The sequence below is a fragment of the Cajanus cajan genome, chromosome 8, assembly GCF_000230855.2.
Source record: "Cajanus cajan strain Asha chromosome 8, NIPB_CcT2T_4, whole genome shotgun sequence".
Classification (NCBI taxonomy): domain Eukaryota; kingdom Viridiplantae; phylum Streptophyta; class Magnoliopsida; order Fabales; family Fabaceae; genus Cajanus; species Cajanus cajan.
The window spans coordinates 4,683,959-4,708,749 of NC_138524.1; the positions used below are offsets into that span (position 1 = coordinate 4,683,959).

The window sequence follows — 24,791 nt, forward strand, 5'->3', positions numbered from 1 at the left end:
ATATTATATTTAAATATATAAATTATATTTAAATTTTAAATAAATAGATAATTTTAAATATAAAATTTATATTTAAGATTTATGATAAATAATTTATATTATAACATAATATTATTTTTATTTATTGATAATTTATTTTAAAAATATTAAAATTTATTTTAAAAATATTAAAATTTAATTTATAAATAATTAAATGAAATAAAAATTAAATTAAATAAGAAATTAAAAGATTTTATAAAAATTCTCTCATAAAAAAATCAATTTTTAAAATTAGAGTTATACAAATGGTCGACCCCACTCATTTATTTTAACTCAATTCAATTCACATTCTAAATGGAGTTAGCTCAGGCCAACCCACCAATTTTTTTAAAAAAATAATTTAAGATAAATTTTAATATAAATAATCTATAATTTAAAATAAAATTTGGCAAACTATGATGCATACAACTTTGAACTTAATTTAAAAAGTGAACAACAAATAATTAAAACAAAAAAAAATATTGTCTTTGAAGTAGTTGTTCATCAATATTCAACTTAATAGGAAGTCTAAGTAAGTAAATCTATAGTAGTTTAATGTTGTTTAACGTGAATTTTATCTTCTCTAAAAAAATGGTATCTTATTAAAATAATACATATTTAACAATAAATGGTAAAGTGAGTTATTAGTGGACTAAGTTGATGAGAGGTGTAAGAGCGTGTTTGAAAAATCATTTTTTTAACGAAAACGTAAAAACACACTTTTCAAAACACTAAAATACAAAATAACTATTTCTATCTTTTTCCATTCAACGTACGTTTGAGAAATTTTAACAATAAACCAAACACACTGTAAGCGGTTAGGTGGACAACCCAGTCTACCATGAGTTCAGTCCAGGTAAGTTGGGTTAAAAGTAGACTGAATTGAGTTTTTGTACTAATTAAGAGTTCTTTTTTTTTTGGGCAGGTTTAGGTTGTTTTCAAAGTGGATCAAGTTAACTTGGGAGCTAAAACCCACTTTAACGGCTTCATTTTAAACACTTTAAAAGTTTATATTTAATATATAAAAATTAATTAAAATTTATAATAAATTATATTAATAGATACTGTTCTTACCGGAAATCTGCTGTAGAGCTGATCCGCCGGGTAAGATTGATGAGCCTCCTTCGCTGGGTGGATTGGTGCTTCGAGATGGGGGAGGTACCTGCAAAAGAGACTCCGATGCTAAAGTTAGGGTTTGTATGAGTATGAGTCTCGTATATATGTAATGCACATACCTTTGTGTCAGTTAGTGTTGTCTTGGGCCTGAGATAAGATATGATATGATACGATATCCTCTCATATGATATGATCACGTTGTGACATAATATGGCATAACGGGAGAACGGTTTTGGCCTAGGACGAGATCACCGGGCTCGGGCGTGGTCTGTCCGGATTCCGGGCTGACGTTGTTCAACGCGTGTCCCGGATGACCCTTATAATGTCAACCCGGGCTGAGAGCCCGGGTGCGAAATGCGGTCAGTACACTAGCCCCCCGAGCTCCGAAGGCCGTAGGCCGAGGAGTTAAGGTCGGGCTCGTGAGAGGAGAGGTGGCTTTGCGCGTACGCTAGCTGGAGGTTCGACACGTGTCGCGACTGTTTATGCTCTGGAGACGTTTGATTGACGTATTGGGGGCAGTGACGGTTTTACAATGATAGTTTGGTAATAAGTGTGTCGTTGGGTGTGCCTTTCAACTGACACGTGTCGCGTCAGTTTTGAATTTCGGGGAGAGTGTTAGCCTTTTTCTCTTCTCGCGCCTCTTTCTTGTCTTTCTCCTGACTTCTCGAGTACGAGAGCTTTTCTTGGTTCCCTTTACCTCCTTTCTCTTTTGCGCTTCCGTCATTTCCGGTAGTCCCTTCTTTGGTAGGGTTGTTTTCTGAGGAGGAGTACTAGGTACTTCCTTTTTATTTGCTTCTTCTCTTTTTTCATGGCCGGTGGAAGTGGTGCCGGATCCTCTGCGTCTGTCAGGGGCAAGGCGCGTGGCAAGGTGGTGGCCGCTGGAAGGGTCACTGTTGAGAAGAAAGATTCGCCGCCCCCTAGGGGTCCAGAGCCGGGCGTTCCTGGTTACGACTGGGTCAAACGCGAGGTGGCCGAGGCTCAGAGCATTTTTCGCTCTTTCCTCGAAGTGAATGCGTTTCGGAGGGCGCATAGGGTTTGCGATTCCTCCATTTCCCACATGATTCGGCTTGAGCTCTGTCAGGCTGATGAGGGCGTGTATATGGGGAGGTCTACTGATCCCCCTCATTTCTATGTATATCAATGCTTTTTTAGGGATTTGGGTGTCTGTCTTCCTTTTACCCAGTTTGAGTGTGATTTTTTGAATTTCATCAACGCGGCTCCTTGCCAGTTGCATCGCAATAGTTGGGGTTTTTTGAGGGCTTTTCAGGTCCTGTGTACAGTTCTAGGTATAGAGGTGTCTCTTCGCGTCTTTCTTCATTTTTATCAGTTGAAGATAGGCGTTTCGCCTTATGGCATTTTGTCCCTGAGCGGGAGTAGGGATGGGGGCTTGTTTACTCCCTACTCCCAATCGTACAAAAATTTCAAGCAGGAGTTTTTCCGGGTCTCCCTTGTGGGTGTTGACCCTTTGGAAGACGAGGTGTTCTACTTCGGTGGTTTGCCGAGGTTTCCATTCTATTGGTGTCCCAAGCCGTCCCGGTTTCACGGTTTGGGGGATCTGAAGGTGACGACCGCGGAGACGGTCGCCATCAAGAATCTTGCCGCGCTCCCTCGTCCGTTGGATTGCAAGCTCGTCTTGTCGCTTGCGAATTCGCCTTTCAGGGAGAGGGGCCTAGAGAGTGAGTATTATGTGCTCTGGTAGGTTTTTAGGACTTGTGTAGTTGCCGGTTATTGATGTGTTTCTGTTTCTTTTCTGCAGGCATTATGGGCAGAAACTTGTGGCGTCAGCTTAAACACCGCTACAATGTTTCCAAGCTCGAGGTTCCCGAGCCTCTGGAAGAGGATGCTGTCTCCCTAAAGACCCACCGGAAGAGGAAGAGGGGGAAGGAGGAGGTCGGGGGGACCTCCGCTTCTCACGATGTCGAGGAGGCGACCTCCCGGGCTGTAGACGTTGTGGATCTCACCGACAGCCCTCCGGCCAAGGAGGCCTCGCCCGTGGCTGCGGCGGAGGTGGTGCAGGGTGTTGGGCTTACTGCACCGGACGCCGAGGTGAGTAACTTATCATATGCACGCGTTTTCCGTGTTAATTCCCCGTCTTTGTTTCTTGAGGCGTTATGGATCCCTTTGCAGGGCGGGGTTGGCGTTGCTGAGGTGGAGGTCTGCGTTTCCGAGCAGACCGTCCGAGTTGCCAAGGTGGTAAGTATTGTCTTTTCGGACTTTTCACTCTGGCTTTTTGCTATGTTGCCTGGCTTGTTTGATCTGCGTGATTTTTTGTAGGCAGGAAATGCCTCTGGGCCTGAGGTGCAGGCGGGAAAAGCCGCCGAGCCTAAGGTGCAAGCTTCCGGGCTGGCCGCCCAGGCTGCTGGGGTGAGTCTGGTTTTTTGTTTTGTTTTTGTTTTTGTGGCTTTCTTGCATGTCTCCTTATCTATTTGTGATGCGGGACTGGTGTTTGCAGGCGGGCTCATCGCAGGGGCCTTCCCGGACCCAATATCTGTCCCACCGCTTTGGGAAGGGGATAGATACGGTGCGGCTGGATCACGTGAGCGCGTCCACCGATATTGATTCATTATGGAGCGCGGGGGTGCCCGCGGAGAGGTTCTTTCCTCAGGGTTCGTTGAGCTCCGATGACCAGGGATTGATTGACAGGGTCGTTCCCGAGGACAGTTTTGATGCTGCCCAGGTCATGCTACAGAGGGTGATAGGCATAATGAGTCACTGGAAACCCAAGTGGGGCCAGCAGCGGGAAGACCTAGCCGAGCAGCAGCAGGAGCTGGCTAAGCGGGAGCAGGAGCTGGCCAAGCAAGAGCAGGAGCTGGCTAAGGTGAAGGGTCGGCTCCAGTCGTGGAAGGAGGCGAACAAGATCCTGAGGGAGGATAACAAGGCTCTCATCGCGGCTCTTGATGAGGCGAAGCGGCGGGAGGCTGAGCTCCGGACCGCGCGTAGCGACCTTGCGCGGGTGCAGAAATCTCTTGAGATTGCATTGCGGTCCAATGAGGCTTATGCTTCTCGGGTGGGGGAGCTGCAGGAACTCGCCACCTTCTCCCGGGCGCGGGCCCGCTCTTTGGAGGACGAGGTGACGTCTTCTCGTGACCAGGTGCGGGTCTTAGAGGATGCTGTGGCCTCTCTAAAGGGGGAGTTGGCAGCGGAGGTTGAGGAGCGGCTCCACAATGAGGCCATTCTGGGCGGTCGAGAGGATGAGATTGCTGCGCTGAGAGTAGAGCTCGCAGAGCTGGCAGCGGGGAAGGCGGCCGTGGAAGGACGGCTCGCCGAGGTGGAGCGCTCCGTCGTAGCGGAGCATAAGAGGGGCTTTCAGAAGGTTGCTCGTCAGGCACGCCTTCTTGCTCCCAGGTTCGACTTCTCTTCAATGCATGTGGAGAAGGTGGTCCGTCGTGGGAGGATTGTTTCGGAGGACGATGTTAACGACAGTTCCAGTGAAAATGCCTCCGCCTAGGCTTTCTTTGTAATTTTTGTTTTCTTTTTCTCTGGCTTGAATTGATGTATTGGATTTTGTGAACTTTGTTTGTATACATATATGTATGTTGCTCTATTTTGTTCGTTTTTGCGTTCAGCTTTGGCTGTTCACGCTGTTTGAGGCACATGTTTGGTGTCTGTTATATGCTTTTGTATCGGGTGATACTTCTACCTTGAGCTGGTGAAGTCGAGGTTCGAGGCCGGCCTTAATTTTTTGCTTGGTAGGGTTTTTCATGGGAGTTCGAACTCGACCGTAAATGAATGTGTTAAGATTCGTATTCGATCTCGAATTTTGACTAAGTAATTGTTGGTTTTTCATGGGAGTTCGAACTCGGCCGTAAATGAATGTGTTAAGATTCGTATTCGATCTCGAATTTTGACTAAGTAATTGTTGTGAGAGTTTATGAATGACCCTAGGCCGGAGTCAAGGTCAGAGTTCGACCTTAAGTCGGTCGTGCTGGGGTTCGAATTCGACCCTGGTATCAAGAGTGGGGTGTGCTTTGCCAGGGTTCAGAGTTGTCCTCAGGTTAGTGGTTTGGACTCGACCTTAAGTGAATGATCGGATTAAGGTTCGTATTTTGTGGTGAGGTTCGTATTCGACCTCGGATTTGAATTAGGCGATTTGGTTAGGTTCGGACTCGACCTTTAAGCGGGGACATCGAGGTTTGTACTTGACCTTGAATTTGCGTGTTGGGGGTTCGTATACCCCTTCGGGTTTATATACTGGCTGATGGGGGTTCATGCGATTAATTGGGTTAAGGTTCGTACTCGACCATCAACGAGAATACCGGGGTTCGTTTTCGACCTTGGATTTTTGCGAATGAATGGGTTAAGGTGCGTGTTCGGCCTTTGACGAGAGTGCTGGGGTTCGTGCCCGACCTCGGGTTTGCCTTTTTAAGGTTCGAACTCGACCGCTTATCAAGGATACCGGGCTTCGTGCTCGACCTCGGGTTTGCATTTTTAAGGTTCAAACTCGACCTTTATCGAGGGTACCGGGGTTTGTGCTTGACCTAGGGTTTGCATTTTTAAGGTTCGAACTCGACCTTTATCGAGGGTACCGGGGTTCATGCTCGACCTCGGGTTTGCATTTTTAAGGTTCGAACTCGACCTTTATCGAGGGTACCGGGGTTCGTGCTCGACCTCGGGTTTGCATTTTTAAGGTTCGAACTCGACCTTTTATCAAGGATATCGGGGTTCCTGCTCGACCTCGGGTTTGCATTTTTAAGGTTCGAACTCGACATTTTATCAAGGATATCGGGGTTCGTGCTCGACCTCGGGTTTGCATTTTTAAGGTTCGAACTCGACCTTTATCGAGGGTACCGGGGTTCGTGCTCGACCTCGGGTTTGCATTTTTAAGGTTCGAACTCGACCTTTTATCAAGGATACCGGGGTTCGTGCTCGACCTCGGGTTTGCACTTTTAAGGTTCGAACTCGACCTTTTATCAAGGATATCGGGGTTCGTGCTCGATCTCGGGTTTGCATTTTTAAGGTTCGAACTCGACCTTTATCGAGGGTACCGGGGTTCGTGCTCGACCTCGGGTTTGCATTTTTAAGGTTCGAACTCGACCTTTTATCAAGGATACCGGGGTTCGTGCTCAACCTCGGGTTTGCACTTTTAAGGTTCGAACTCGACCTTTTATCAAGGATACCGGGGTTCGTGCTCGACCTCAGGTTTTACGCGCGCGATTGGATTACGGGGGTTCTATTTTCGTGGTTACAGTAATTGATGCGGTAACATTTAAGGAAATGCCATGAGTGAGCGAAAAGGAGAATATTATTAGATAATCCTGCCGTACCTCATTAAAAACCCTCTCCGCTTAGGACGGAGGCGGGAAAAGAGTGCGCGGTTTCGCTTTTACAAATGTGAAATTAGAGTTTAGGGGCATGTAGTGGGGGGACTCTTCTTGCCCTCCTTGCCGGACGCGGAGATCCTCAGGCTTTCAGCGTAGCATTGCCGAGCTGTCTTCTGGTTTGCTCTGACGGAGATAATTTTTCCGTCCTTTCCTGGGAACTTCATGGTGAGGTGCGGGGTGGACACCACCGCGCCGAGATGATTTAAAGTCGGCCTCCCTATTATGATGTTATAGGAGGTGTTGGCCTCCACGAGGAGGTATCGGACCATGATTCTTCTGGCGTCCGGGGGTGTGCCAAAGGTTGTGAGCAGGTCCACGTATCCGCGAGTGTGGACCCGTTCACCGGTGAAGCCAACTAGGGGCTCTGTGTGCGGCCGGATGAGAGAGTGGGGGACGTCGAGCTTGAGGAAAGTTGGCCAATACAAGACGTCTGCCGAGCTCCCCTGATCGATGAGTGTCTTTTGGACTTCCCAGTTTGCGATTTCTACCCCGATGACCATGGGGTCATCCTGATTGGGGCTGATCCCTGCGTAGTCCTCGTCGGAGAAAGAGATTGGTGGTGAGCTCTTGTAGGGGATCGAGGCAGTGGAATGGGCGCAGTTGATACTGTGGAGGTGTCTTTTTTGGGCTGAGTTGCTGGCACCTCCTCCGGCGAAGCCACCTGCAATTGTGTTGATTATTCCCCGCAGGGGGCTAGTTCGGTCTCCTGGCTTATTTCAGCCTGTACTGCGCCATTGGCGTTTTGCTGAGGTCCTGTAGGTAGGTCCCCCCAAGTTCCTGATCCGCGACCTCTCCCGCGTCCCCGGCCTCCGAAGCCACCTCGGGAGCCTGGCTGTCGCTGAATGTAGTGGCCGAGGTGTCCTGCCTGGATGAGTTCCTCGATGCGGTCCCGGAGTGTGCGGCACTCGTCTGTGGTATGGCCATAGTTTCTGTGATACCGACAGTGTTTGGACTTGTCAGCACTGTTTGGTGTGTGGCCGGGTGGGGGGAGGTCTAGCAGGTTGCTGTTACTGGCTTCCTCCAAAATGTGGACTCTTGGGGCGTTCAGAGGGGTGTAGAAGTCGTACCTCCCGGCTCTGTTTGTCCTAGTTGTCTTCTTGAATTGGCTGTCGTTGTTGACTTTAACCTTGTCTTTGTGGCCCTGTTCTGGTTTTGCGGGGCCCTTACCGCGAACCTGGTCGCGGAAGGCCGCGTGCTCCTCCATTTGAATGTAACCAGCGGCGTGGGCGCGCAGTTCGTCCATATCGCGAGGGGCGTCGCGACATAGGCTGTCGACGAACGATCTGGGTTTCAGTGCCATGAGCATGGCGTGTAGGGCGACTTCCGGGTTTAGATTTCGGATCCGGACTGATATGTTAGAGAAGCGCTCCATAAAGGCCCGTAGGGGCTCGTCGTCATTCTGTCTGAGGTTGGCCAAGGCGGCCGAGGTTGTGTGGTGAGGTCGGCTGGTGGCGTACTGTGCCGTGAACTGCCGCACCAAGGTGGTGAAACTGTCAATGGACCCTGCCGGCAGTTGGGTGTACCAATGGAGCGCGGGTCCTTTAAGCGAGGTCGGGAAGACCCTACACAGTATAGCGTCACTGTTAGTGTAAAGGTTTACCTGAGTCGTGTACGCGTCGACGTGCTCATCGGGATCCGTAGTGCCGTCGTAGCGGACGAGGTGGAGGGGCTTCCACCCGCGGGGTAACGAAGTCTCCATGATGCCGTTCACAAAGGGATGACGGCGGAAAGGATCTTGGCCCTCGGAGACGTGAGTGGGGGCCTTGCTGGTGCCCTGCCCTGATCTGTGTGTTGATGCATGAGACCGGTGCGTGGCGGGCTGCGAATGTGGTGCCCTGGTGGTTGCTTGGGAATGGGGGGCTGAATGCGCCTCCTCCTCATGATCATCGCTGTCGTGCGGTGGCTGGCCGTGGCGATGCCGAGGGAGCTGGGCGCGGAAGCGCTCGTTCTCGACGCGTAGCGCTGCTAGGTCTGCTTCGTTAGCGGTGCGCATCGCCGCGAGGTCATTCTCGTGCTGGGCACGCTTATTCTGGAGGTCGGCGTCGTGCTGTCGCCGCATCTGCTCGACTTGTTCGACCAAACGCCTCAGGGTCGCGGTATCGCTGTCCATGGTAGTTGAGTTGCTCGTGTTATCTGTTGCTCATCTAATATGGCTTCTGGTAGAAACCATGCAGGTGGCCGATGAGAGCTTGGTCTGATCGGCCCCACGGTAGGCGCCAAATGTTCTTATCGGAAATCTGCTGTAGAGCTGATCCGCCGGGTAAGATTGATGAGCCTCCTTCTCTGGGTGGATTGGTGCTTCGAGATGGGGGAGGTACCTGCAAAAGAGACTCCGATGCTAAAGTTAGGGTTTGTATGAGTATGAGTCTCGTATATATGTAATGCACATACCTTTGTGTCAGTTAGTGTTGTCTTGGGCCTGAGATAAGATATGATATGATACGATATCCTCTCATATGATATGATCACGTTGTGACATAATATGGCATAACGGGAGAACGGTTTTGGCCTGGGACGAGATCTCCGGGCTCGGGCGTGGTCTGTCCGGATTCCGGGCTGACGTTGTTCAACGCGTGTCCGGGATGACCCTTATAATGTCAACTCGGGCTGAGAGCCCGGGTGCGAAATGCGGTCAGTACAGATACTATGTTTGAATATATAAGTTACATTTAAAATTAATATACATATATATTTTTAAATATATAAATAATATTTTTAATAATGTGTATTGTAACAAAAAAAATATTTTTATTTATTGATAATATATTTTAAAATATTAATATCTAGTTCAAAAACAATTATGAAAAATAATAACCGAATTAGATAAAAAGTTAAAAAAATTCTTACAAACTCTCTCATTAAAAAAAAAACTAAAAATATTATTGTGCAAGATAGACATTTAAATTTAATATATAGCGGTTTATTTTTATTTTAAATTAACCGATTGAGAAGAAAAAAAGGCCAAACGATTTTTTTGGTGTTTAGACTTTAAGGATAAAATATTATCTTTGTTTTAATACATGAGCAGTATTTTTTTCATGAACATGAAAATGTAATATCTCAAAATCGACAAATAAAAAATAATTTACGCTCACAAAGCGTGATTTCCGGTGTTTATATATATATATATATTTTTTTTCTTGATTTTGATTCTTGTAAAATATTTATCTTTTATTTTTATCTATCTAAAATTTAAAATTATTATTTGTTCCTAATGTATCACACACAATTGTGAGTTAAAATAGTTGCATAACCTTCTAATGTACAAGTTTAAAAAAATCACATAATAATAAGGACTAAGACAATAGTTTTGAATTTTAAAGGGTTGTATACAAAGAAAAAAAAAAGTTAGGGAACAAAATCAAAATATGCGCATTTTATATAGACTAAAAACATATTTAAGTTGTATAAACAAATAAATAAATGATAAGCTAATTTTGATGTAGTTTGAGATTCTGTGGTAAAATATCATGTGTGCTGTAATATAATTTTAAAGCACGAGTTGTTGATTCTACATGTCTTGGAAGATATTTTGTAAATTTTAATATCCTAATTAAAACTTGTAAAAGAAAAATTTACAATTGAATATAAACATATTGTTTGGAAGTTTTAACATTGAATTGGTAAGTAAACTATTAATAGAAAACATGTGCAAATTTGAAAGGAAAATAGTGAAAATTTTTGTGGGATTGAATTTTACCTATCTTACTCTTATGTTCTCTTAATATTATGTACATATGATTTTTATCACTGGTATTAATGAATATTTTAAAGTCATTATAAATCAATTCACTGTCTTTAAAAATTCTAAGGATACCAATTTAAATACCCAATTATTCAATTTACTAAATCAAAGTCTTTGCATTAAGTTCAATAATTTGTTCAACTAATGATTTTAAGTCTATTTTTGACGTTTAGAATCATTAGGTGGTTTGTTTCAAAACAAATTTAGAAAATATTTTTCAATCAAAATTTAAATCGTAAATCAAAAGGTGAGTGATCAATTTACCTCAAGTATTAATAACGAATTCAAATCACTAGCACTAAATAATAAAATATTATATATATATATCAAAATGATGTCATAAAAGTTTAATAGATTACATTCAATCCCAACAAATAGGAAGATTAGTTACTCGTGGTGGTGTGAGCAATCTCCATGTACAAAGAAAGTATAGAAGAAAAGATGAACTCGAGATCATTGTCCCCATATGTCTTTTTAACCTTTCATTTTCTTTAGTTTTTCGTTCTCTCTTTGTTTTGTTTTGATTCATCCCATTTTCTCTATCCTTAATCTTTCATATATGTCTAAAAATAAATAGAACTAAGTGTACTGTAAGTGGGTAATCTGCTGAACCCTTTTCAAACGATTGAGCAGATTTTAAAATTCATGATGAAGAAAAATCTATTTATCGAGTCCTTTTTAAAATGAAATTTTATTGCTCATTTAGGTGAAATCTACCTAATTCTTTCCAAATAATTGAGTGAATTTTTTTTATGTACTCTTTTAAAAACACAAATATGCACAACATATCACTTTTTTTTCTTCTTCATCTGTTTGTTTGTGTGATTTTTTTAAGAGTTAATCACCTATACACTGTCAATATATTTTTTTTTATACTAGCAGTCAATCAAAGCCGTTAATAATGTCTTTTTTATTTTAATTTAATTAAATAAGCAGATGAAAAAACACTATTAATGATTTTAATTAACTGTCAGTAAAAAAAACTTTACACAGATATTGTATAATGATTAACTCTTTATTAATATGTATCAAGATATATATATTTACAACTACACATATCAGGCCTTTTCAAATTCCCTTAAACCTATATTTATTTACCCCTCCGAGTAGCTCATAATGGTTTATTAGAGCAAGGTGGACTAAAACTTAAAACCCACTTTGGCTGGTGAAAGACGAAAAACAAAATAAAAAGGAAGTCTTGTAAGCAAGTAAGGAAGCCTTTATCTGTGTTGAGTTGCGAGCATTCCTTTTCTCAAACCTTTCTCTCTCGCTCGCTCTCTGCTTCAATCAAATCACATGGACATTGATTTCAAAGAATATCAATTGCGCTGTGAGCTTCGCGGCCACGAAGACGATGTAAGATTTCTCTCTCAATTCCTTATACCTTTTCCCAAACTAACATTCTGATTTTAATTCCAATACACATTGATTGGTTGGTCATGGTCACAGGTTCGCGGAATATGCGTGTGTGGCAGCGAGGGCATTGCAACCTCCTCCAGGGACCGAACGGTTAGGTTCTGGTCTCTGGATGACCGCAAGTTCGTGAGTTCCAAGGTTCTGTTGGGGCACACGAGCTTTGTGGGACCCTTGGCATGGATTTCCCCCAATTCGGAGTTCCCGAAAGGTGGGGTTGTGTCTGGCGGCATGGACACTCTGGTCTTTGTCTGGGACTTGAACACCGGCGAGAAGGTCCACTCTCTCAAGGGCCATCAGTTACAGGTCACTGGCATTGCAATTGATGATGCTGATGTTGTGTCTTCTTCCGTTGATTGGTAGGGTTTTCATTTTTATTTCGACATCACCACTTTAGTTGCTAAATATATATTTAGTATTAATATTATCGCTTTAATCACATATTTTATTTTGAGTTTTTGACTAATGTGACTTTAATTTGTACTTATAGAAACTTATTTGTGAATTTCTTAGTCTCAGGAAATGACATGACAGCACCTTACAAATTTAAGGACCAAACTGGATGTTTACTCCCAATTCTTTTGACTCCGAACCTCTTTTAGTTTACTTGGATTCATTCTTTTGATAATGTTTTTGGGTTTCTCATAACACTAGTTATAGCCATTTTGATCCAATTTTTTCTCACTTTACTATTGTGGTTGATACACTGCTGGCTACTCACTCACATATTGTGTGTGTATTAAAATTGTTATGTGGATTTCTTTATCTTTATTTACTACTTTAATTTCTTATATAGTACCCTAAGACGGTGGAGGAATGGGCAATCTGTAGAGACGTGGGAGGCTCATAAGGCACCAGTCCAAGCAGTTATCAAGCTGCCCACGGGGGAGCTTGTTACTGGTAGGTATTTAGCTACTTGTTAATGCATTTTTGTAAACAAATTTTGTTATGTTTCTAAATAGTTTGTAGTCATGTTGCTAAAGAAGAATTTATACTTGGGGTTTTGCCTATGCGAGTGGGATCTTATCTTGTTAGCTATAAAGGCTTCTGTTTTGGGGAATGATATTGAGATTGTATTGGAATGAAGTTTGTTTGCTTATTTTCTGACAATTTTAGGTTCAAGTGACACTACGTTAAAGCTTTGGAGAGGAAAAACTTGTTTGCACACCTTTGAAGGACATTCAGGTTTGCTTTACTGTCTTTAGACATGTATGGTGCATTTGAATCTTTTATTTTGTCAGATTTTTTTTTTTTGTATGCATGTTAATGTTGTATTTTGTAAATTTTCCTCACACATTTATTTTGAGTGGTGAGGAATTGTGTAATTTGATGTTGAAGTCCAATATATTGCTTGACATATTTGTGGATTGATTTTATTTTTCGAAATATCATTTCATCAAATTGGATGTTCTGTGCCAACTTGAGTCACGTTTTCCAATTTAAAGAAGGCCAAAGAGGTTGTAGCAATTCTGTTACCTTGGGAACATGTTTTAGCAGTCATATTATATCCTTTTTATGTTGTTTATGGGCTACATTTTTTTTCCTCTGTTGCTATTAATATTGCTGCAAATGCTGATAACCTGAGGTGTGTACAGATACAGTTCGAGGCTTGTCTGTGATGTCTGGTCTTGGAATCCTATCTGCATCCCATGATGGGTGGGTTCATTTATGCACATAATCCTTTAGATCTAGTTAATATTGAATCCCTGATTGTGCTTCAGAAAATATATATACAATTCTTGACTTGCTCCTGTTGCTACAGTTCTCTCAGATTGTGGGCAGTTAGTGGTGAAGTGTTAATCGAGATGGTTGGTCATACGGCTATTGTTTATTCAGTTGATTCACATGCATCAGGACTTATTGTCAGTGGTAGCGAAGACCGTTTTGCCAAAATTTGGAAAGGTAATTACCTCTTTCTAGCTTCCTGTGATAGAGATCATGTGTCATTGGAATATTATCAGCAGATGTCACTTTAGTGACAATAATCAAAACTTATGAGTTTCATGGCTCTGATTCACTTTTTGAGTGTGCTAAGTGAGCTACAAAATTAATGTTGGCATTCAGTCCTCAGAAAGTTTAGGGGGGGGGGGGTGTGTTTGGGGGGAGGGAGTTCCTTATGTTAGCCAACAATTTTAGGAAAGTGCTTGATATTCTGTTATCTTTGGTTAGCTGCAACTTTTACAATTCGCAGATTTAGCTTTGGTGTTTTGGTTTATGTCAATATCCCCCATTTTTTGCAATTTTTTATTATTATAAATAAGTCTTTTATTTAAAAGAGTATAAGTGATTTTTTGGAGTGTCACATGAAGAGACCTTTCTCTTCCATTTTCACCGTTTAGGTTGCCATCTATATGAAGCTTCCAATGTTGTAAGCTGCTCAAAGGCATTGGCTTTACTTCACATGGTCTATTATTGATTTGGTGTTTTTTGGCTCAACTTACTTAACTTTGGTTTGGAATTACATATTTTTTTCTCTTAAAACTTTTTCAGATGGAGTTTGTGTTCAGAGCATAGAGCATCCTGGTTGCGTTTGGGATGCAAAATTTATGGAAAATGGGGATATTGTGACAGCATGTTCAGATGGAGTTGTACGCATTTGGACCGTAGATAAGGATAATGTTGCTGACCAAGTAGAGCTTGATTTATACACATCACAACTTTCTGAATACAAATCTAGCAGGTATGTTTTGCTTTTTTGGCTGTCATAATGTGCTTGCTACTCCCTTGTGACATCATTTTTTCCTTTTCATGTCTGTCCATATTATAAATTTCTCAACCAAGATTTTCACTCTGAAAATGAAAACATATGGTTCATTTATCTTTGGTGAATAAATGATTTCTTTTCTCGAGAACATTTTCCTTGTAAATCCAAATATATTCATGTTTTTTAATTTTATTTTAAATTTTTTAATATATAGATTATGTTGTGCTTAGATTGGTTATTTCTTGCTAATATTGGTGAACTTAGCTTGATCTGTTCTTTTTTGCTAGAAAGAGGGTTGGAGGATTGAAGTTGGAAGAGCTACCAGGCTTGGAGGCACTGAAGATTCCAGGTCTGAGTTTTTAACTGTTGCTCTTTTGGAAAGTCATTTGGCATAAGCTTTGCCCCCTACACCTGCCATTTGCTTCTTCTTTTGGAGGGTTGGGGGTAGGGAGACAGATGTAAATTGGTAGTGCTGACAGCTGGAGATTGCCCACTTTTGCAAATCAGATGCTATATTCAGTTTTGAATGTCTTTTCAGATAGGATAGGCTAGATTGATTGCATGAAACTATTGCATTAAATAGTTTTAACTTGTAAATATTCAACAGTTCTGCAGTTCCTCAGTTTTGACATTTAAGTAATACCTGATGACAATCTGTACTCGTGGCTACAAATTTACACTGATTCCTCCCCCCGCCCCCTTTTGAATCGCATTATTAATTTCTTGCACAATCCAGCATCCAGTGTTTGTCATGGTTTCTGTTTTAACCATCTTCTGGTTCTGAACAGGAACTACCGATGGCCAGACAAAAGTAGTTAGAGAGGGTGATAATGGGGTGGCATATGGGTGGAACATGAAAGAACAGAAGTGGGATAAAGTAATTCCTTTACTTTGTTCTACCCAAACTTTTTGTGTCTACTTTTTCTATAAGTTAAATTCCAAGTCGCAGTGCCAAATGTAGATGATATTACAATTTTTTTTTTTATTTATTAACAATTTTTGTGTATTTATAGATTGGTGAAGTTGTTGATGGACCAGAGGAGTCAAATTCAAATCGCCAATTTTTTGATGGTATTCAGTATGATTATGGTCAGTTTCCTTTGTTTCCCTCAAAAACTTGATTAGGTTTTCCATCTTCACATTCATTTCTTATAAGTTTTATCTGTGTCTGTTCAGTGTTTGATGTGGATATTGAAGATGGAATGCCTACCCGTAAGTTGCCATACAATCGAACAGGTACACATTTTTACCATCAGGCTGCAAGTTTATTGTCTGTTTGTTCTATAAATGTTTTGATGTAGTGAATTCATCTGGCTTATTAGAGTCAGTAAAAACATAATATTAATTATTATTTCACTAGTTTCTTAGATGTATTGTATAATTTTATTATTAGAAATTAGAGTAATAGATGGATTTATTCATATTCCAGTAGATAATAAGGATACTATAACATGAACTACTAGGCCAACTCAACAAACACTGGTATGGTAGATTGCATCAGTTTCCAGGAGGCAAATTGCATGTGCGCACCTGTGTTTGCTTGGTCAATGTACTAAGAAAGAGGGAGTAGTTTTTTTTCCATATCCTGTATAGAAAATGAGGTCTGGAATAGTTAAGTACCACTCAAATTTTGTTTACCATGCATTTGATTTTTTGCTTATTCTTTAAAATTCTGAAGTCCCAGTACATTCTACGTTGTGCCATAGTGGAGAGAGATTTTCGAAGAAGAGATTGTATCAAGCTTTTCAAAATTTTCTTGTACCTTATTTGTTTGCTACGTGAAGATACCATCCTCTCTTATGAGTGGTTTAATTGTTAGCGCTTAGGAAGATGAATGAGATTTCTAAGACTTCTACAGTTTTACTTGATGTTCTTAACCATCAAGTATTATCACTTACTTTATTGTTCATTTTCTGCTTTAAGTCTTCTTGTCACCCGCAATTGTTTGTCTTGTATGACCATGGTAGATGCTGAGAATCAAACCTTATCCTAGTTTATGCATGTGAATGATAATCTGCTAACTAATAAAGAAAACTGTAACATGTCTCCAGATAATCCATATGATGTTGCTGATAAATGGCTACTCAAGGAGAATCTTCCTCTTTCTTTTCGTGAGCAAATTGTACAGTTCATTCTTCAAAATACTGGACAAAACAATATTACTTTTGATTCTTCATTTCGTGACCCCTACACTGGCTGTAAGTATAATGTCTGTTAATAAAAAATTTATGGTGATCAATAAAACCCGTTATCCTTGTGGTCCTCCTTTTTTACTTGATTATTTTTATATTGCAGCCCATGCTTACGTACCAGGACAACCTTCTCGTACATCTGGTAATAAAAAACTCGCGTCTTCTTGTTCTTCATGAGTTCTATCATGATCATGTTGTATGAATATGTGCTTGTGTGACTCAGTCCCAATTAAATTTGTTGAATTTTTTAATGACAGATGTTTCTGCGAAACCTACTCTCAAGCATATTCCTAAGGTGTGCTTTTATACACTTTGTTTTGGATGTTGCTAACATCTGGTCTTGGTGAAATACATTTTAACCTGGGAGTTCTCAAGTCTAGAGAATGTAGATGATCTTTTTTGTCTTTTACATTGTAGTTGTATGCTTTTTCCCTTTTTTATTCAAATAAAAAATGCATTGTTATTTGGTAACTTGGGTTACATCTGGGTAGTTAAACACAGGCTATGTAGGGATGTCCTTAGTCCTATCATGATATATATTAAATATAAGGACTCCTTGATTCAGTACATGGCCAATGTGGCTCTAGATGGAGCTCAATAGGAAGAAAGAACTGTGTTAAATGTTACTTGGAGTTGGTGATTCCCTTGTTTATTTGAGCTGCAAATGGGTTTTCTCTTCAGGAAATTGCTTGACGATTAACTGTATCAACTTTTGCTTGCTTTGAAATTCGACTTTTAATGTTATTTCTATTATTACCACTACTATACTACTATAAGAAGCCAGTCAGATGGACCAGTGTATCATTTTTATAGAATGTTGCTCAATGTACAAGTAATTTTATCCCACTCGGAAATGGTTAATGCTAAAAGTAATGTAATGAATTTTACAAGACTAAGTCCAATGTTAAACCTCCTTGTTGTGGAATTTCATACTTTTTCACTCTTCAAGTTAATCATGCAATTTGATAGCTCATGCCCATTTCTTCTGTTGTCAGAAAGGGATGCTTGTTTTTGATGCAGCTCAGTTTGATGGGATTCTTAAAAAGATTACCGAGTTCAATAAAGCTTTACAATCTGACCAGGTAGACTACATGGTTGAGTTTTTTTTTCTTCTGTAGTTATTAATTTGTAACACACTAGTTTTATGCCTGAGCAATGTACGGACTCTAAGATTAAATATCAAATGATAGTATGATCACAACTAAAGAAGAATTTTGTGTAAATAAGATAGACATTAGTGGGAATAGAAGTTCACTATTTTTATGTAAATATTAAAATTTTATAGTATATATATCATAATTAAGAAATTTCATAATTGAAATTAGATTTATATTTAATGATATATTATATAATTTATTCTACTTTATTTATTTGGAAATGCTTTCTTCCACAATTTAAGGATAAATGCAAATTTTTTATCTCATGATATAATTATTAAGCATAATAAAACTACAAATTTAAAGATAATAAATAATAGTGTTAAATGAGCTCTCAATTTTGTTGTAAATTTTTTTTAATTACTGAGCCAAATGTTCAGTTGACAATCTAATAATGTCCTAATTTATTCGAGATAAAATTTGAATTATTGTCTATTGCAACATATCAATAGTATTTATGTCTGCTTTTTTATTTTTTAGATAAGTCATTGAAGTTGAGGTAGATGCATGAGGACTTGGGTTTGGTTCTCATTGCCACTGTAATTTTTTGTACATATAAAAAAAAATTCTTAATATACATTGATGTGTATTTTAGTTTTATTTTGGCAATTTATTTTCTGAATATGTACATATTTGTATTTTTATTTTGTGTCTGTAGTATTTATTGTAATTTTTCTGCTGCAATAATAATGCAGTTGGTGGTTGGGAAAAGTGCCATAAAATGACAACAGCACAACACCAATTTAATGAATGTTACTATAATAAATAGATGCATATTTATTTTTTCAAATATTATGATTATACTATTAATGAAGATTTTTTTAGAAGGTGGTAGATTGTTTTTTATTATTCCCTATCTATAAATTTTATAACATCAATTATTCGACATCACTTTCTATCATATTGTTTGCCTTTATTTTATCACATTCTGGACAAATAATTAACATCTGCTAAATTCATATTCTTTTAGCAAATGGAACCTTAATTTATGGTGATGAACTCACTTGCAATGGTCAGGATTGGGGATTTTTTATTTATTTATTTATTTATTTATATATTTTATATATATACTTTATCCATGATCATTTCAAACACCAATATACTTGTTGACAGCTCTAACTTCTCATTGGTTAAGGTTGAGTTGGTTAACTAAACTTCAAAATGCCTTTTTGATTTCAGACTGGAGATCTACATGTTGTGATGCCCTTTAATATAATAGACTTCACTTACTACCACCCCTAAGGAAAAACCCTGCATGAGCGAACCATGTTGCCAAGATTTTCTCTGCATAATAATTAATAAGAAAAATTCTGCAATTTTTAGCAAGCATTCTTCATTGTTCAGTGCCATTACTTTTCTTAGTAATTTGGTTCTATTGTCAATCTCATGTAGGAAAAGCAGAACTTGTCTTTGACTGAGCTTAATGTTTCCAGACTGGGTGCCATTGTTAAAATTCTGAAAGATACTTCACATTATCATTCTAGTAAATTTGCAGACTCTGATATAGCCTTGTTAATAAATCTGCTTCAATCATGGCCAAATGCAATGATATTTCCTGGTTAGTTATTGTCTCTTGCATTAATCCTTTTTATTGTACTTCAAGAAATTTTCATTGTTGATTTGACAAAACCAACAGAATAAATTTGTTTTATTTTATGCTCACTTCTTAATCAGTGAAGTTCTCCATTCTTTAGAAAATGGTTTTCCTTACTTCTATACATTGTGCTTTCTCTATGCAGTCATTGATATTGTAAGGATGCTAGTTCTTCATCCAGATGGGGCTATTTTACTTCAGAAGCATTTTGAAGCAGAAAATGGTATCAACATTGCCATCATTTTGTTTTCTGACATTACGTTATGACAATAATCAATCTAATCCCATCTTTTAGATGTGAAATTCATATGAACATTGGGAAAAGTGAGACCACACTAGAATCCCTTGCTTCTAGTGTGGGACTCAAGTTCCATACCTGATACCTTGCAATTGTATGTTAACATATCATAATGCTTCCACCGTGTCAGTGGCCCGCATGGGCTGTCTCTGCACTAACTCTTTGACTAGTCTCGACCAAACATTGTAATGCCAGTGTCACCACCCCATGCCCTCGTTTGCAGTTGAGATTGAGAGACATAGTGAAAGGATTTTATATCAATTGATAGATTCCCTTCAGCAGTCACCTTATCTCATCCCACTGCATCTGGCTGTTGTTCCTCCATTTTGTTCAAACTCTTTTCCAAGCTTTTCCACCTGTGACTCCATTGTAGCTCACATGGTGACCATCCAAAGCTCCCTGAATTGGGAGATATGATACCAGATGATAGGTACCAAGATATAATAGGAAGGGAAGATAGAAATTCTTTGAGTTCATTATTACTGAAGTCGGTCCCATATTTAGACGATAAAGTTCCCAAATATAGAAGATCGAAGATGAAAGAAAATGCAACACAGAAAATATTGTAGATTTGTAGGTAACTAGATAATGCTATAGAATGCTTATTTTTTCCCCAAAGTCCTAAATTCCAGTTTGCTCTCGTAGCACTCCACTAACAGATCATGTACAGCATTCTCTTACATTTCCTAACTTCCACATCTGTAGTTAGTTACATTTTGTATCTCTTAGTTATGTTCCTTTATAATGCGCCCCTTTCTACCTGTTGTCACATACACTAATGATCCTTGGGTTTCTAACAGAAATATGCATGATTACTTATACTCCTTTAGTTTTGGAGCTTATTTTTCTTCCTAGACCTTTCTGTTGATGTGTAATCTTTCATTAATTTTCTCCCATGTTATATCCAGACATACTTATGGAAGTGATTAAGAAAGTCACTGTAAATCCAACAATTCCTGCGAATCTGTTGACCAGCATTCGTGCTGTAACTAATCTCTTCAGGAATTCGTGCTACTCCAACTGGTTACAGAAACATCGTAGTGAGGTTAGCATCACTTTATTGCAAATTTTTTAATTGGTATTTTTTGAAGGGCTTGAAGAATTGCTACATTAATGTAGCGACTTTCTTATGTAACATTGTTATTAAGAAAAAAGATCATAAATGCACACCTTTTATGATTAATATAGAGCTTTTCATTGGTTCTCTGCTTTCAAGTATTAGTATTCATTAATTTCAAGATATGCATTGACTTTCTCCATGCCGTTAAATATTTTTTCACAATTTGACGCTCTTTGCATCACTGACAGTTATCAATTCATTAATTCACTGACATAGGCCGTTTTATATATTTGTTTTGTTTCTAAAAAAATCATTTCTGAAGGATTACATGAGTTTGTCCATCTTTTTTCTGTTATTCGGCCAGATTCTTGATGCTTTCTCAAGTTGTAGTTCATCGTCAAACAAAAATTTGCAGTTATCATACTCTACCTTGTTACTAAAGTAAGTCCTTTTTTTGGTACACATATTATAGTCTTTTCTTGACTGTAAGTTACTGCACATTGTTTGGAAAAAAATTACTTGATTAATTATTGATATGTGGCTTATGTAATTTTCACTAGTAGTTCTTGCATTTATATTTACTTCTAAATAATTTGTTTCTTTAGCTTTTGGAAGTTGTCTCTCTCTTTTGGTTGTGGTAATTCCAAATAGAAGATACAGTCTCCTTGTTCAGGTGCAGAAGTGCTCCAGTGCTTTCTGGTTTTTTAGTACTCCCCTTCCCCACCCCAGAAAAAAAAAAGACTAAATGAGTTCCATTTTGTTCTTGGATGAAAAAGTGAAAGAAGGAGGAAATTCTAATATCATCTGGTTTCTTCTGTTCTTGGTGTTTCACTCCTTAAGTTCATCACCCTGCTGCAGAAGCAGAAGTAGAGACACTGAAAGTCTGAAATGGTGGTGGTGGTTTTACTTAGATCTCAGCTCACAAGTCATTATGTTCATTGAGTGGTTTGCTTTTAGAAGTGCAATATTAAGGCCCCTGAATGTAAATAGGCAATAACCTTTACTTGTGTGATCCTCGCAGTTATGCTGTGCTATTGATTGAATCAAAGGATCAAGAAGGTCAATCTCAAGTTCTATCAGCAGCTCTTGAGGTATGTCTTACACTGTTTTTACCTAGCTATGACAACAGCCATGGTACCACCAAAACTCACCCTACTAGGTGATGTGATTCGATCAATTCTAATATTATTGGTCTCTATCAGAAAACAAAATTTCAAAAATCATTCAGAGGACAAGGTCTTTATAAGTTGTTCCTCCTTTTTCTTCGGTGTTCCTTCTACCCCTTTTAATTAGTTTATCTTCTATTTGATCGCCTCCCCCACCTTTCACTGTTGCCTTTATTGTTCCCCTCACATGATCAAACTACCGTAGGAGAATGTCTCCTCCTCAATAGATGCTAGTGCTACTCCAACTTTCTCCCAAACATTCTTTTTGAATCTTGTATGTCCCCTTCCCCAACTTTGTCAATGTTTTCATCTTTATACACTTGTTGAACTATAACTAGCATAAGAACATTGTTGACCTTATAATTGTCTCATAGAATTTTCCTTTGAGATTTGAGCGACACATTGCAACTACAATTACAAATTACACCTAAAACATTTGTTCATGTCATACAACGAGCTTGAATCCCATGCGCGACATCCCCATCAATATAATATTTAAACTGTTAATTTTCACCCCTAAACGATGCTAATTTTTTTTCATACAAAAGCCATGTTTCATGTAAACAAAAAAACTCCAAATCCAAAACTTTTCCACACTTAAAAGAGCAAGGCAGGGTGCATTTGTACGTGTCTATATTATTTAAAATCAAGTTTCATACTTGTAGATCTTATTATTTCTAGACTATAACACTACTGGTATCTATTTTTCTGTGTAGATTGCAGAGGATGAAAATGTAGAAGTTGATTCCAAATTTCGTGCTTTAGTTGCTGTTGGATCATTGGTATTTTTAAGTTTCTATCTCTTGTTTTATGTTTGATGCCTAAATTCTTGTGTCTCTATACAAGTCAAGGTGTTCTCCATGAACTTCATTTCGCTACACAGTTTTGCATGTTGATGTTTGTAACAATTTGCTTTTGTGAAGCCTGATTATCCAATTCTTTATCATCACCCTTGTCTACTATTACTCATCTTGTATTTGATACATAAATTATATTTTATTCCTGATTATCCAATTCTTTATCATCACCCTTGTCTACTGTTACTCATCTTGTATTTGATACATAAATTATATTTTATTTTTGTGTGAACTATGGAAGTCAAGCTGATTTTTTTTTTGGGGGTAGTGGGATAAGGCTTTTATTGTTGCTATTGTAAGACTATGGGAGTCGAGCTGGTCTTCGTTTGTGTCTCAACATATATGATTTGTGACTATGATTTTTGCTTATTCATTGCAATCTACTTCTGTGAAGCCTGATTTTGCAATCCATTTATCATCCTAATCTACTCTTGCTGCTATTCAACCTATTTGAAAGATGTTTGGTTATCGGTTTGAGTTTCATATCCTGGTTAGTGGAACACCTTTGTCTTGGTACACAGGATTTACTTGAATAAAAAATGACATTCTGTTATATACCAAGTTGCTAGAATCAAGTAACACTGTTTACTTGGAAAGCATTAAAAAAAAATTAAATCAAATTACATCCTTTTTTTGTGTATAAATATTGATATATGCAGACTATCCATCAATATGGGAGAACCAATAATGAAGATTATTCCACAGAATGTGACATCAGACAAATTTTCTCTTTTGTTTGATAGTAGATTCACTTGCTTGGAAGCTTGTCGTGCTTCACTCACATTTTTCATTTGTCTAATCCTCTTCAAACAGATGCTTGAGGGACTTGTCAAAGAAATAGCTCTGGATTTTGATGTTTTGAACATTGCAAAAGCAGCTAAGAGTTCTAAGGATACCAAGATTGCTGAAGTCGGATCTGATATTGAGCTGTTATCAAAGCAGAAGTGAATACCTTTAGGGTGATTAATCTCTTCTGTTCCTCCAAATAAAATGAAGGTAAACGAGGGATGATCACGCTCATGTTACTGACCCATTATCAGACAGATGCACACAGGGTTCCTTTTTTATTGTACTTGGCATTGTATCTTTGGGGGAAAGGCTCAAAGCATCTTGTGCAGTGCAGAGTTCTTTGGAAATGGAAATTATGTAGTGTCCAGTATTTTCAGATCCCTTTCCAAATTCTGTCGCATAAATATTGAATTTTCAGTTTTATTCAAAATTCAATTTGGCACAATTATATATTATATACATTGTATAATTTTCATTATCTACGCCCCACCATTCTTTTACTACTATGACTATACAAGGGGTGGCGGTTACATACTTTACATTAAAGGTACAAGAACTTGGTAGGGAAATGTGAAGGTAATTTGGTTTTGAATGAAACATCTATCATCCACATCAAATTGGGCGGGGTCAATTGAACTATTAGTATAATATTTTATTCTTAGTAACAGTTTCATATCAAACCAAATTCACAACCGTAATTAAATCCTCAAACTGCCTCGGTATTGCTGCTAAGGGGTTTCACTGTTTGAACACATTATAGTGCTAGGTATTGGTTGTTATATACACTGTTAAATTTCATATTTTGTATTCGCAGGATTATTTTGTACTAAAAGGATGTCAGCAACCAAGATCATTGTTCAGAGCCTAAACAGCAAATTTAAACCGATCCCGTCTCCGATACTCGCTGGGGGTAAAATCTGAGTACCCATCTTCACTCCTGGCGGGGTTTGGGTTTCCCCGCCCCCACCCTTGCTCCTATTTTTTTTAAATAAATATGAACATATTTAAAAAGATAAAAAAAAAAGTAAAATAGTTTAAATTTTTACATATAAGTATTTTTATTTTTGGTTTATATATATACATAAATAATTTTTTAATTATATTATTAAGCAGGGCCGGTACGGGAGAGGGCGGGTATTAACATCTCCGTCTCCGCCCCTGATTTTATCAATCGGGAAAAACATGAACTCGATAAACATAGATTTTTCTTATCTAAATTGGGGCGGGTACTCACCGGAGCGGGTTAGATTATCATGCCTATTCAGAGCATTAAATTGCTGATGGTTGTGCGTTTGTCTTCAATTTCAAAACATGTTAAATGGATTCACTGACGAGGATACGTTATGAGTGACAACAAAAGT

The 24,791-nt window shown here is 38.9% G+C and overlaps 1 protein-coding gene across 2 annotated transcripts; it reads left to right on the forward strand.

Annotated features, from left to right (window-relative positions):
- The first annotated feature begins 11,351 nt into the window (after window positions 1–11,351).
- LOC109800103 (transducin family protein / WD-40 repeat family protein) lies at window positions 11,352–23,908 on the forward strand. Of its 2 annotated transcripts, XM_020360799.3 has the most exons (22): window positions 11,354–11,556; window positions 11,650–11,972; window positions 12,410–12,513; window positions 12,730–12,798; window positions 13,209–13,269; window positions 13,376–13,515; window positions 14,104–14,293; window positions 14,605–14,666; window positions 15,106–15,194; window positions 15,331–15,406; window positions 15,494–15,553; window positions 16,369–16,515; window positions 16,613–16,651; window positions 16,767–16,804; window positions 17,505–17,591; window positions 19,059–19,224; window positions 19,406–19,483; window positions 20,467–20,603; window positions 20,983–21,059; window positions 21,640–21,709; window positions 22,501–22,566; window positions 23,455–23,908. In XM_020360799.3, the coding sequence occupies exons 1-22, from the start codon at window positions 11,497–11,499 to the stop codon at window positions 23,587–23,589; spliced, it is 2,274 nt and encodes a 757-aa protein (XP_020216388.1). In that variant the 5' UTR covers window positions 11,354–11,496; the 3' UTR covers window positions 23,590–23,908. The 2 variants fall into 2 exon arrangements, 1 of the variants encoding a protein (XP_020216388.1); XR_003804280.2 differs by lacking the exon at window positions 20,983–21,059 and having other exon boundaries at window positions 11,352–11,556; window positions 23,455–23,528.
- The last annotated feature ends 883 nt before the right edge of the window (window positions 23,909–24,791 follow it).